This window comes from Phyllopteryx taeniolatus, chromosome 1, assembly GCF_024500385.1.
Source record: "Phyllopteryx taeniolatus isolate TA_2022b chromosome 1, UOR_Ptae_1.2, whole genome shotgun sequence".
Classification (NCBI taxonomy): domain Eukaryota; kingdom Metazoa; phylum Chordata; class Actinopteri; order Syngnathiformes; family Syngnathidae; genus Phyllopteryx; species Phyllopteryx taeniolatus.
This window is the reverse complement of record NC_084502.1, coordinates 29,384,408-29,398,801: the sequence shown is the minus strand read 5'-3', so window position 1 is coordinate 29,398,801 and position 14,394 is coordinate 29,384,408. Positions and strand designations below refer to the sequence as shown.

Genomic DNA, 14,394 nt, shown 5'->3' with positions numbered 1-14,394 from the left:
GATACCAACTTATCGCTCGCTAAATAAAATGGACATGATAGTTTTTATGACCTCGATAAATTGTCATTTTTGTGGTGAGGCAAAGCAGAGTTGGAGGGCTGTGTCATTAGCCGTGAGTGAGCTAGTGGAATGCCCTCAGACCAGTGTTGGCTCCGTCAAAAATCCACACCCCTGCTCCATGTGCAGTGTCTAGCACACAACAGAGACACTTGAGGGTGTCTATTATGTTCGCTAGCCCATGAGCTAGCGAGCTAAGAAGCGCTCTACACCGCAGCGATGTAAAATGTCAGCGCCTCGCTCAGAGAGGCAATTAACACACGCATGGAAAAGTTAACTGTTTATTAAGCATAACCTCAGCGGCACACATCATTCAGCCAGTAGTTAACTACAGAAAATGTATTTGATTGGCAGGTGAAGGGCTCTTCTCCAGCGCCTTCAGCAGACCAACCACACAGTCCTGCAGCTCGAGGGCGGACCTTATTTTTCAATGAATTCGGAGGCATTAAAAAAAAACCAAAAAACATTATCTTTTATCGTGATAGTTTTTGGGAAAATATATCGACCTATAAACGTTTTAGTGACAGGCCTAGAAAACAAAAAATAATAATAAAACAAAAGCTCAATTGTCAAATGCTGGTACCTAAATTGTCCCCAGATTCTGGACTGACCCATATATCATACACTCACTCGCGATGCCAGTCGTAGATCTGCTGGATGTTGCCAAAAACGATCTTGTCTTTTCCTCTCATGTCCTCTGGGATTCCTCTGACATCCAACCTTGACATAAAGCCCTGTTGCACACACACACGCACACACCCCCACATTGGTGTCAAGTATCTACGTCGGTGTCATCTATAAATTGTGATTTGCGGTGTACACATTTGGCATTTGACCTCAACGATGACACCCAAGTCCTTCACGTAGTCCTTCTCTGATTGGACCATCTCGCTCACTACAAACCTATGCACAGAGACACCCAATGTTAAGCTTGACACGCCTCGAGTGCTTAACTTAGCTTTCTCGACTGAAGAGTGTGTTGGTCTCACATGCGTCCTCTCATAGCTTTGTTTGTGTGCTCACTGTCCGACTCTGAACTTTGGTCTGAGTCAAGTGCCTGCGGACCAATGATAGTTGTGAAGAAAAAAACACTGCAGACAGGTGAAAAAAAAATAATCAATGTTACCGCGGTGTTGTTGGGATCTTTGATGATCTGCATGGGGGGTGGCAAAGGGGTGTGACTTTCTTCCTCTGGCTCCTCCTCTCCTCCGCTTTGTCCTGCTTCCTCCTTCTTCGCCTTCTGTGCACAGGAACCAACAAACTCATCTGCTGTGTCTTTGAGATATACTATGGTTTTCATTTTGTGTTTTCATTTCAGGAAAAATAGGAAAAATCTTAAATTTTTTGTTTTTGTGTTGAGGATACGCAGTATAGAAAATGGATGGATGGATTAATAAACAACTACACTGGTGCCTTGAGATACAAGTTTGATTCATTCCATGACCACGTTCCTAACTCAAAACACTTCTGTGAAATCATCTTGTCCCATTTAAATGAATGGAAATGCCAACAATTTGTTCTAACCTTCCCCCCAAAAAACAACAGAACTGTTAAGGCCTCTTTATACTCCCGCGCTCGTGTCTGAATTGCATCACGAGACCAACGCATTGGGCCACGCAGCCCAAAATTATTGATGTGCGTAGAATGCCGCAGAGATCATCTCTCATGATTGGTCCGTTTTAGTCACATGCTGTGATGAAAACATTTCAATACCATCTACGCTGCCACCTTCTTGATCTATTTTGCAGCATATTTAAACATATTATCTGGTCATCTAGGTCCATTTGTTCTAGCAGACACTGTTCCACGGTCGTCATTGTTGTTGCTTTGTTCCTTGTTCCGGAAAGGAAAGGAAAAACGGCTACTCTACCCCGTGATGTCCTGGCCAATACCAGTCGTAGCGACACCCCCGACTTGGAGAACTACAGTACATTTTCAAAACTGCGCGTGTGGGTTGTGCTCAAGTATAAAGGCAAACTGCATGCGGGATAGCCGCAGTGACGTCAGCGCGGTCGCCGCCCGCGCGAGTATAAAGAAGCCTTTGTGTGTATTTTAAGGATGTGGAGAAATAGCACTCCATAATATTGTACTTTGTGAAAACGTACAATAATGACATAACTAGGTTTTTGTCAGATTGCATCGATTGAATGACCATTGTGCTGCTCTGTCTGGTGTGCCTTGGCCTCCTGGTGGCAGTATACAACAGACATACGGATACTGTTGATTGAGACATCTAACTCCCCACAGCTCATCAGTACGGCACTCATACTAGTCGTTCTTCGCAGAGGGTAAAGAATATATGACTGAGTTCTGTTAGAGTCCGTCTACGTTTTACTGCACCGTCTGTGTTCAATCCTTTGCTTAAAAGGGTTATAGCACCACAACCTGGATGTTTTTTAGCGTTAGCATTAAGCTAGGAGACTGACAGCCTAAGCCATGTGGCTGTTTTAAATAGACATGGGGTGACTCTCTTTGTTTTATCTTTAGTTTGACAGTAAATCTAAACAGAGTAATAAAGTTTGAAACCTCATTTTGGAAGAAATGTTTACTAATTGTAACTGCCAAATTGTTGCTTGTTAAGTGAGTTGAATCAGTCAAGTCACTTGTATCCCAAGGTACCACTGTAATCAGTCACTTTTTTTTTTATTATTATTTGATTGCCAATCGACAATATAAAGAATGAATGATACACAGATTTTTGTCTTGCGCTCGCTCATACTTTCTTTTCTGTGTTCCTACCATTGTTGAGTTCCCTGTGAGAGGCATAGTCACATCTGGTCTGTTGTCTCGCCTCCTATTTCGGATTGGAGCCTTCTTCTGGCCATCTGCTTTTCCTTGACTCAGCCTCCTAACGGGACTGGTCAACCAGCGCTGTGGTAATGAACACATTACCTTTAAGTTAGTCAGTATGATTATGATGTGATTACTGGCTCTAGTTGAACAACCATGGTACTGGTCAGTATATATTGAAATTGAAATAATTTGGCATTTAATTTTTAAGGGCATTAGATGATTTTGAAATGATATGAAAGTGTTTTCGGATTAGAGTTTGGAGTATGCTCTAAATCTAAAATATTAGTGTCGGCAAATATATGACATTTAGGAGGACGTAAATTACTAGTGGATTTGAGCTATTCGTGTTGAAGTTCACGTCAGCTAGCTAGCTGGATAGATACAGTGGATATAAAAGGTCTACACACCCCAGTTCAAATGCCAGACTTTTGTGATATAAGAAAATGAAACCAAGATAAATCATTTATCCACCATTAATGTGACCAAGATAAATCATTTATCCACCATTAATGTGACCAATACCCTGTACTCAATTTAGTTTTTTTAATCATTTTTGAGAGGCTAAGTAAATATAAACAACTGACATCATGTCACATCCTCATAAACGGGATGTGGCTGTGTTCAGAATTAACCAATCACAATCAAGATCATGTTAAATAGGAGTCAGCACAAACCTGCCACCATTTAAAGTGCCCCTGATTTAATCACATGAAGTTCAGCTGTTCTAGTAGGCTTTTCCAGATACTTGTCTAGCTTTCTATGAGAAACCTCAAGGTTTTGTGCCAATACTGACTAGTATTTAGAACTTTTCATAATTCCCTCCACCTTGACTAAGGCCCCAGTTCCAGCCCCAAAGGATGATGCTGCCACCACCATGCTTCACAGCAGGTATGGTGTTCTTTTGACGATAAGCAGTGTTGTGTAATGCCAAACATACCTTTGGGAATTATGACCAAAAAATTCAACCTTGGTTTAATTGGACCATAACAAAAACTCCCAGACACGTGGGAAAATGTAGAGTGGGATTGTAATGGACTGCTCTAATTTTAGGAATCTAGTGGACCATAGCATGACTTGTGTGGTTACTGGATGTGTTAGTGGTATCACCAGAACTGACTTCAATTCTTAATTACCTTCAAGGTGTTTCCTGTCCCTGAGCCACTACGTTTTGGTGCCGGTGAACTGGCAGCGCCCCCTGGAGCCCCTCCCACATTGGAGACAACAGTGGATGTCCCACCTAAGAGGAAAGACAAAAATAGCAAAGGTGGGAATAAGTCATATATGCGCAAGTCATAAGTAACTTTCAAGTTGTACTCTCAAGTTTTAAGTAAATGCCAAGTTACTATTACAAAAAATAAGCAAGTCGAGTCAAACCGGAGTTAAGCAAGTCATAATTCAAGTCATACAAAATTGCTCCGTCACAACATATCTTAAATCACAAAACCAGTCTCCGTATGGTCTATTACTTAATTCATCTCAAAACATAGCTATCAATGAGCTAAACTGTGAAGTTAATGTATTTATCCATTTTCCTGTTTTTTATAGAACCAGATTACATCATAGTTGTCATCTCTTATTATTGAGTTGAAAACCTTACAAGTTGTCATTCTTTTTTCCCCGATCTAATCAAAAACACAATCCTTAAATCTTTTGGCACTTCTTCCATGACACTTACTTCATCAACTGGCCTCCACATCATAGCATAGCATGGTGGGTTGCCAGGTTTGCATGCACTACACAAAAAATAACTTTAAAAAAAATAGCCCATTATCTTGAAAATTCAGATTTTCAAATGTAAACAGGCAAGACTTGTCAAGTCATGCAGTTCAAGTCGAGTCTCAAAAATACAAAGTCCAAATCAAATTGAATCTTTCATTCATTTTAGACAAGCAGGTCCCAAGTCCTAAAATAGGCGACATACTGCAAGACTGACTCGAGTCATGTAACTCTAGTCCCCCACCCCTGGTCACGACGGAGTAGTTAATTTGCATTGTTTCTTACTTTGAGTGGGGTGAGCGTGCAGCCCAACTATCTCAGGGGTTAACGGTCCAGAATCTGCAAAGGGAAAGACACAGATACATACACCTAAAGTGAAAGTAGTGAGGAAGAGATGGAAACTTATGAATGTGACCTCAACCGTGTGAGAGATCATCACGTGTGTCGCATATAATTACTCAGTTTCACTTAATTGGTTCGAAAAGTATTTATTTTCTACAAATAATTGATCTTAGTTCATTTATCTATGCCAGGGACATACAGTAACAGGCAGAACACTTAAATGCTCTTCCATTGAATGACCGAAGGTACAGTAGCTCACAGGAGTCCACCCCTCACACTTTTGTAAATATACAGTACACTGAAGAAATGGCACTTTGCTACATTGTAAAGTAGTCAGTGTACAGCTTAACATAAAACAACATAACTCGAACACAGCTATTCATCCCTAAACAGCTGGAAACAAAAATTAGTAAATCCGCAAGTGAAAATGTCCAAATTGGGCTCAGTCAGCCATTTTCCCTCCCCAGTGTCATGTGACACGTTAGTGTTACAAGGTCTCAGGTGTGAATGGGGAGCAGGTGTGTTAAATTTGGTGTCATGGTTCTCACACTCTCTTATTCTAGTCACTGGTAGTTTAATATGGCACCTCATGTCAAAGAACTCTCTGAGGATCTGAAAAAGAAATGTTACTTTACATAAAGATGGCTGAGATGCAGCATGGCCTATTATTAAGACTACTATCAATTGTAGCAGTGTCTTTTGTTCACTTTTGTCCCAAGATATAATAAAATATTTACAAAAATGTAAGGGGTATACAGACTTGTTTGAGATACTGCACATAATCTTTGAATCCAACTTTTGTGACATTTGTTTGGTGTGCTGTGAGGGTTTTCAAATGTAAAGTATGTGCTTTGGCTCAATGAAGGAAGGGAAATACCAACATACAATACACATCCATTAGGTCTATGTGTGACAATGCTTCACACACACAAAGAAACCTGCATGTCCAGTTTAACATGACTGAAACATTCCTGCTACACGTCAACACTCGGGCTTTGCTGTCAATGGTTAACCACCTCTCCCACACAACGCACCTATCTGACCCACCTCGTCTGTCCTCGCACGTAATCCAACCCCAAACGACAGAACAATCCCAGCATGCACTTCTGCCACGCCGCATGCTTCAGTGCGCATCCATGTGGCCAGAGTAGAAGTCAGGGAGACCCCTCAGACAAGTGTCACGGTCATTATGAACAGCAAGACCCAAATCCAGAGAAGTACCGGTCAGGGGGCGGGGCTTAGCTGAAGAGGCGGGATTCTACTGTATTTTGAGGGGTGTGTGGCTTTTGATGAATTTCGATTAGTTGTTCAGTGACAACAAGGAAATATAAGTGCTTTAAACTGGGTTGATGATATCATTTCGTCATAGAAAATTGATGATCAAGAAAATGGAAATATTAAAACCATCCATCCATTCATTTTCAATAGTGCTTATCTTCAGTAGATTGGCAGTGGAACTGGAGCCTATCCCAGCTGACTTTGGACGAGAGGTGGGTTACACTCTTGACTGGTCGCCAGCTAATCGCAGGGCACATATAGACAAACAAGCGTTCACACCTATGGACAACAGCGATGTCCAAAGATTTCCATTGAGGGCTTCAAACAGAAAAAGGGAAGGAAAGGGGTGGTCCCATCTTCATCTTGTGTTTATGAAAGATGCTAAAAAACAAAAAACAATTCAATGTGCTGTAGGTCAACATACGCCAATTAGGTACATCATTAATACGCCAGTTAAATAAGTCTAAAATCACAGCCTAGTTACAATTTACATTTTTGTATTAACTAAAAAATAGTTGGATATCTTACAACAGTGAAATTTATTTAAAATCTTGAATACAAAGTGTGACAATTTTTTCCATTTAGAAAAATATTTAAAATAAAGTGTGACAACACATTCAAAGGTATTTAAAAAAAAATAATTTAAAAAAATAATTTGACAAATTTTCAATGAACATTTTTTTTACATTTGTGTGATAACTTCATGTATATCTTAAAATTATCATTTAAAAAACCGTGTGTCAAATTTTCAATTAGCCATATTTTACCATTTTATTTTTTGAGTAAAGTATGGTAACCTTTTACATTAAAAAATATTTAAAATTTGTAATTTAAAAATACATGACGAAATTTCTGGCATGACCTCTCACCCAAAGTTAGCTGGAATAGGCTCCATCTCACCCGCAACCTTAATGAGGACAAGCACTATAGAAAATGGATGGATGTAGAACAGAAAGTAAAAAATGGAACAGAAGCAATTTTTTTTAGCAAGAAGCAGAGTCAGGATGTTGACCTGCAGATTTCTGCTAGCTGAATGCGATACTTACTATGGTATTTATCTGCGGCCCAGATCTCTTTTCGATCATTATCATTATTATCCGTTTTTAAATGTCATACATGTAACACTCGCGTGCAGTATTTCAAGATTGCGTGTCCTGACAAAGCAACAAGCGTGATGAATCTTTCATGTTGAGCTGCTCTGAAATATTTAGAGGACATGGCTAGAGACAGGAAAGGACACAAATACACCAAAATACCTCAACAGGAAGTGCAAAGGACAGCAAATGAGGGAAATGGGTATGTGGGTGGGAGAGTCTGGGTTCCTGAAGATACTCACCCTTCCCAGAGCTTGTCAGCGAGGATGAATTGGAGGCACTGAAGGAGGTGGTGGTGATACAGGACGGGGCATTGCCTGAGGAGGCAGGGGACGCCGGGACCAGTGTTTCCATGTCGGCCGCACTGTGGGAGTGTGACAGGCAGAGTGCACTCATCGGCAACAAGCCCTCCTGGTGGGAAAACAGTCAAAATCAACACTTAGTGGCAACCACACAGGGTGGCATTGCTGGGGGGTTCAAGCTAGAACTAACACTGCGTGACACTCACAGTCCCTCAATTGTGGGCATGTCTGAACCTCTCACCTGTTGTGGAGTTTGATCGGTGGTTCTGACCAGACACCAGCCGGCTCGCTCGGCCGAGCGCTCCACTAGCTCCACAGTCTGACCGCAGCGGACACTGAGCTCCCCAGGTGACCCAGAGGAGAAATCCAGCAGCACCACCACTAACTCACAGCCTCCTGACAGCTGGATGAAGGTACACAGACAAGCAGGAGAATTACTGCAATGTTCAGGTTGTACAGATCCCATCCTTTAAACATGCGTCACACAATGAGGCACTCTGAAGCGGCCACGGCAGGCTGAAGTCCCGGTCCACACGCTGGCGGTCAAGTCGGACTTTTTTTTCCCCCTCCATTCTCACTCTTTCGCCTTTCTCTACAAACACTCACGGCCGAAAACGAGGCACTCTGATGAGGACACGCCAGCCCAAAGATCCAGTCCATACGCTAGCTGTCATGTTAGATTTGTTTTCCCCCTTGCTCTTCTGCCTTCTCTCAGTGTCCTGTACACACGCATGGCAGACAACGAGGTGCTCTAAAGAGGCCACGCCAGCAGACTATCCGAAGGGAAGATGCATTATTGGTGTGTAGGCATAGCTGGCTAGCTACCCGCATGTTGCAATTGCGCCAGATAACCGCTGATGCGAACGCTCAAGTTCTGAAGTCTCACAAAGAACTAAAACGTACCTCTGCAGTTGAGCAACGACGTCAAGTTTTCTCAAAGAGTGGGACCATGAAGGGAGGAAACCCCCTCACACAAAAACAGACACGCACACACAAGCGTGCACACACCCAGCTGCAGCAGTGATGAGGTCATTCCACACACACGCCTCTCAACACAGTGTGAGTGAGTGATACCTTGTCGCTGTCTGCAGTGTTTTGGGATGTTCGGGAGGCGATAGAGACAGTGTCGGGCTGACTGCTGGCGTCGCCCAAGCTGTCGGCATCTTCGCTGGTCTCTCTGTCAAACAGGAAGTGCAAAAATGCTGTAAAGCAGTGATTCTCAGTGTGGAAAGGGCCTCATTATAGTAAAATATAGGGCTCAGCGATATGGCTCAAAATTCATATGACAGTACAAATTGAATACCTTCACGTAATGGCATTTATCCCGTTATAAACATTCTGTAAGTGTAAAAATTATGATGGAAATATTTATAAGGTAAATTAGATTTTTTTTAAAGTTCGAAAGCCAGCCAAGCTACGGCTAAAAGTGTAGTGTACCTCCTAAACACTGAATTCTGGTGTTTCGCTAGTCCACATTTCACTTTAGCTTAGCTGTTAGCATGGCATCTCCGTCTTCTCCTGTTCTCGCTTCTTTCTCAATGTGTCGCATGATTAACTATTCTTCGTCCTCCTTAACGATACATATCAGAAGTGTCGCTTTTTATGTGAATTAGAGGAGAGGAATCGCACCACAGAAGGAAAGCGTTTAGCTGCGCCACATCGCCAGCCTCAGCTGGTGTGGAGCAAGTTAGCCAAGTGACTAGCAGCCCGGAAAGAAGGGTGGATGGGTGACTGTTGGACATAGACCCCTGTGTGGTTGGCAGCTCCTCCAGCTCTGTGGTAAGATGTGATTAAAGCCATTTTCACACTGAGGCAGATATAATGACGTCATCAACAAGCATTATTGTGATTGTTCCAAATAAGTCCAAATCTATATTGTAGGCCAAATTTATAGTCTACCCCATATAAAACCACAGAAACCTGAGTAGAATGTGATACAATCTCTGGCTAAGTACATCCATCCATCCATTTTCAACACAGCTTATCCTGGTTAGGGTCGCGGGACGCTGGAGCCTATCCCAGCTGACTTCAGGCGAAAGGAGGACTGCACCCTGAACTGGTCGCCAGTCAGTCGCAGGGCACATATAGACACGGACATTCACACCGTCACTGAGTGGGAACTGAACCCACGCTGCCTGCACCAGAGTCAGGCGAGTGTACCACTACACCTGGCCTGGCCAACCCGCGGCTCGCGAGCCTCATGCGGCTCTTTAACTAGTTTCATGCGGCTCTTCAGGAGCTGTCACATGACATGTGTCAAAAATGCTTGGCTGGCGCTGTCATTCACTCCCCCTACAGCTAGATGGCACACTGACCATGTAAGCCTGTTTGAGTGACGTCAAACGAGTGACGAGAGAATCTTTGGTGTGACATCATTTGTGTTGTAAACAATTTCCGTCAAGTTACCGCTTGAAATGGCAGGGAAAAAAAGCACAGCCAAACGAAAATATGAAGTAGAACACAGGACGTTTTTGCCAGAGTGGGAGAGTTTATATTTTTTTGTTAAACGTAATGGCAAGCCGATCTGCCTTATATGTCACGCAGCATTAGCGCATTTCAAAGCTTCAAATCTTCAGCGTCACTTCAGCTCACTCCACCCTAACATCGAACAGGAATTTCCAAAAGGGACTGAACTTCGCAAGAACAAGTTGGTCACTTTGAAAAGCAAGGCAGAAAAGCAGGTGCAGTTTTTCAAAACATTTACAAAACACTCGGAGACCGTAACGCTTGCATCATATCAGCTGGCTTGGAAGCCAGACTGTTTGAAAGCCCCGCTCGTCACAGATGAGGCTGCGGCTGAGTTGGAGATGATCGACCTTTGTGAGGAGGATCAACTGAAAGCTGTTTTAAGGGAAGGGACCGTTGAGTTCTGGAAAAGTGTCCCAATTGAAAAATACCCCAACATCAAACGAGCTGCGCTTAAGATACTGTCCATGTTTGGGTCAACGTACGTCTGCGAGTCTGTGTTTTCTACCCTGAAACATGTGAAATCAAAGCATCGATCTGTTCTGACTGACACTCATTTGAAAGAATTGCTTAGAGTGGCAACAACAGAATACAAGCCAGATTTGAAGAGGATTGTTCAAGATAAGGAATGCCAGAAGTCTCACTAAGCAGCATAATAAGAGAAAGATGTTATTGAAAATTATTCTATTATTGTTTGTGGACTTGCTTGAACTGAGAGTTTGTGTGTGTGAGACAGTGCACACAATGTTAACTGTTGAAAATTACTGATATTATCATGTTGGTGTGGTTATTTTCATTAGATCTGGCTGAGCAGAGGTCTGTGTATGCGTGCATACATGATTAAAAGATGATGTTCATGTGTACCCGTGTATGTGGCTCTTTGCAGTAACACAGAAAAAAAAGTGGCTCTTAGTCTCTGACTAGTTGGCCACCCCTGCACTACACCATCAGTGTAAAAACTATTAGTTTTTAAACTTCTATTTAGGCACAATCTTATTTCACTTTTATGTGCAATACATTTATTTGAATCATTATTTAAAAAATACTTTTTAGGAATAAAACCTCTATCTCGTTTTTGATGAACACTTGAGCTACAATGCTGCTGTGTTTTAATGTTGGTTATTATGGTGGTATGTACAGTAGGTAGTATTTTTCTAACTGGTACTTGGTATAAGTAGTTTGCGAACTGTTAAGGTTTGTAGACATGCCTTGCATTTAATGCCAGTGTATTCGCCCTAGGGATGGTCATACTAATCGATTAATTTATGGTACCATGCAAGCTCACAAAAGTGTTTAGCACAATGGTGTCCAAAGTTCGAACCCCAACCCTCATAACTGTGAGCTGGATGTGGAAACCACTCCACCACCAATGCTCCCATTCCTTTGAAATTATTATTTAAAAAAAAAATAAAATCAATTTATTGCTCATTCAAGGTAACAGGGTATGTCACGTGCATTCTGACCTGCGTGTGATGCTGCGTTGTCGCCCAAGAGTCAGATTGGGGGTTTTCGGAAGGGGGATGGGCTCTCTCAGTGCCCCGCGCAGGTGACCCCGCCTCTCCTGGATCACCTGGCGAATGCTGCGGACCCACTCCTGCTTCACCTCCAAGGACGATGCCTGACGGGAGAGCGCAACGGTTTGAAGGACTAGTCACACCGCGGTTCGGAAATGAAAACAGCAGGCTGATTGTTTACTTTCAGAACAGTCTTGTTGTCCGAAGTTGGCGTCCTGCCAACCCAAAGCGCAAATTTACAAGGATCCCCTTCTATGTGTTCAGTCACACCAAGTTCTGATGTCTGATGTGGAGGGACAAAATAGAGTCATTAGAAGAGGCCTAATCCATTGGTGTCCCTGTATGGAGTGGAAAGTGAGTGTTACCCTCAAGCGGCTCTTGTAAAGGTACTTGGTTCGTCCCGATGAATCTTTAATTTCCTTGCTGAAGATGAGTGACAGCTCAAACAGGAAGAGGTGTCGGTCACGCCCCTTCCTGATGAGAGACTTTGGTTCCCAAACGAGAAAGGAGTCCTGCAGCAGGAGTTCACCTTGCACCTCTAAGCCCTCTTCAAGACCTGATAATGACATGTCATCATTATTGCCTTACATACTGTGACGTGAAAGGACAACTAACCTGTGAGCCTCCTTTTGGTGTTCATACAGCAAAAATATATAGCTGTGTTTATTTGTGTTCAAATAAACAGGCCTTGATTCATCACTAATAAGTACATTTGTACAACCTTAATTCCAATGGAGTTGGAACGTTGTGTTAAACATGAATAAAAACAGAATACAATGATTTGCAAATTACCTATATTTAATTGAAGACACTACAAAGATATTTAATGTTCAAACTGGTTGTTTTTAAACTTGGTTGTTTTTAGCAAATAATCATTAACTTAGAATTTTATGGCTGCAACGCCGTTCCAAAAAAGCTGGGACAGGTGGCAAAAAAGACTGAGAAAGTTGAGGCTTGCTCATCAAACACCTGTTTGGAACATCCCACAGGTGAACAGGCTAATTGGGAACAGGTGGGTGCCATGATTGGGTATAAAAGGAGTTTCCCTGAATTGCTCAGTCATTCACAAGCAAAGATGGGGCGAGGTTCACCTCTTTGGGAACAAGTGCGTGAGAAAATAGTCGAACAGTTTAAGGACAATGTTCCTCAACATACGATTGCAAGGAATTTAGGGATTTCATCATCTACAGTCCATAATATCATCAAAAGGTTCAGAGAATCTGGAGAAATCCCTGCATGTAAGCGGCAAGGCAGAAAACCAACATTGAATGCCCGTGATCTTCGATCCCTCTGGCGGCACTGCATCAAAAACCGACATCAATGTGTAAAGGATATCACCACATGGGCTCAGGAACACTTCAGAAAACCAATGTCAATAAATACAGTTTGGCGCTACATCCGTAAGTGCAACTTGAACATGGACGCCCCTGCTTAACCACCAAATCACATTCTGCACGTGTTACAATAGCGTGGCGTCGTAGTGAAAGAGTGCGGGTACAAGACCTGTCTCCCATTGAAAATGTGTGGCGCATTATGAAGCGTAAAATACAACAACGGAGACCCCGGACTGTTGAACAGCTGAAGCTGTACATCAAGCAAGAATGGGAAAGAATTCCACCTACAAAGCTTCAACAATTACTGTCCTCAGTTCCCAAACTTTATTGAATGTTGTTAAAAGAAAAGGTGATGTAACACAGTGGTAAACATGACCCTGTCCCAGCTTTTTTGGAACCTGTTGCAGCCATAAAATTCTAAGTTTATGATTATTTGCTAAAAACAATAAAGTTTATCAGTTTGAACATTAAATATTTTGTCTTTGTAGTGTATTCAATTAAATATAGCTTGAACATGATTTGCAAATCATTGTATTCTGTTTTTATTTATGTTTAACACAACGTCCCAACTTCATTGGAATTGGGGTCGTACAATCATTTACATCTTCTCAATTTATATTACTTCCCGACATGTTCCGCTGGATTACTTTTTATGGTTTTGAAGGAAATTGAAAAATACCTAAACCTTTTGAGGTACAGTATATCTGGCCGCGCAACATCAAATACATGAGACAAATACAAGTTTTTGTCACTGTTTTCAGTACACTTCAGCACTAGTAATTTACTTTCTGCCACCTGGAAGCACCCTGGCGCCTATTGTATACAAACATTATGAAAAGGTCTACATTATAGGAAGAAAATAAGCTTGGGAACAGTGTTACCTTCTAACATGCTAACATGCATAGCATCGTTTGCTCTCTTGGGAACACTCAGCATCACATCCAGGCCTTCCTTGATCTCACCCTTTCCTTCTTCGCAGCACGCCAACAACTCCTGCAAACATGCACATGTGTCAATTGAGCCAATGGTCGGGAAGATTGTGTCACCAACTAACCTTTAGGAGCAGTTGATACTTCGTGATCCTCTGAACGGGTTTGATGAGCGCTGACGAGATGGAGTTGGCGAGCCCGTGTCTCCTCTGGACCTCCTGCAATACCAACGAGACCGAAGACTAAAACTGTTGGATCCAGACACCTGTTGGATGTTTAAAATAAAAAATAAAAAAGACATTACCTCAAAGAAGCCAGCACCGTGCTGCTGGATCAATAAGCTGGAGTCTGGCTTGTTCCTGCAGTAGGTCACGTACATGTGGAACTTGTCAGCCTGAGAGGCGGAATACAAACACACTTAAGGGTGGGATCATGATGAATGAATTTATTGTTGTTTTTTCTTTCTTATCAATGCAAAATTGGTTACCCAGGTGACGAAACAATGTCCCACATCTTCAGGAAGCTGCTCATAATTCTCTAGCTCCTTCAGGAAAATACTGGAACAGACA

The 14,394-nt window shown here is 42.3% G+C and overlaps 1 protein-coding gene across 4 annotated transcripts in view; it reads right to left on the bottom strand.

Moving 5' to 3' along the window:
* Positions 1-14,394, bottom strand: part of LOC133484371 (kalirin-like) — a 53,635-nt gene that overhangs the window by 14,941 nt on the left and 24,300 nt on the right. For 3 of the 4 annotated variants that reach the window (XR_009790385.1, XM_061786806.1, XM_061786826.1), the window contains 17 exons: positions 14,313-14,382; positions 14,130-14,219; positions 13,951-14,043; positions 13,778-13,889; positions 11,928-12,118; positions 11,744-11,845; positions 11,512-11,666; positions 8,657-8,759; positions 7,824-7,985; positions 7,523-7,691; positions 4,852-4,905; positions 3,984-4,087; positions 2,797-2,928; positions 1,184-1,297; positions 1,047-1,114; positions 894-960; positions 688-791 (listed from right to left, as the gene is read on the bottom strand). Coding sequence is in view for 3 of the 4 variants with exons in the window: in XM_061786806.1 (XP_061642790.1) it covers positions 688-791; positions 894-960; positions 1,047-1,114; positions 1,184-1,297; positions 2,797-2,928; positions 3,984-4,087; positions 4,852-4,905; positions 7,523-7,691; positions 7,824-7,985; positions 8,657-8,759; positions 11,512-11,666; positions 11,744-11,845; positions 11,928-12,118; positions 13,778-13,889; positions 13,951-14,043; positions 14,130-14,219; positions 14,313-14,382 (1,890 nt within the window). In the remaining variant the exon portion in view is untranslated. The remainder of the gene's footprint in view (positions 1-687; positions 792-893; positions 961-1,046; positions 1,115-1,183; positions 1,298-2,796; positions 2,929-3,983; positions 4,088-4,851; positions 4,906-7,522; positions 7,692-7,823; positions 7,986-8,656; positions 8,760-11,511; positions 11,667-11,743; positions 11,846-11,927; positions 12,119-13,777; positions 13,890-13,950; positions 14,044-14,129; positions 14,220-14,312; positions 14,383-14,394) is intronic. The other variant, XM_061786817.1, reaches the window with a different exon arrangement.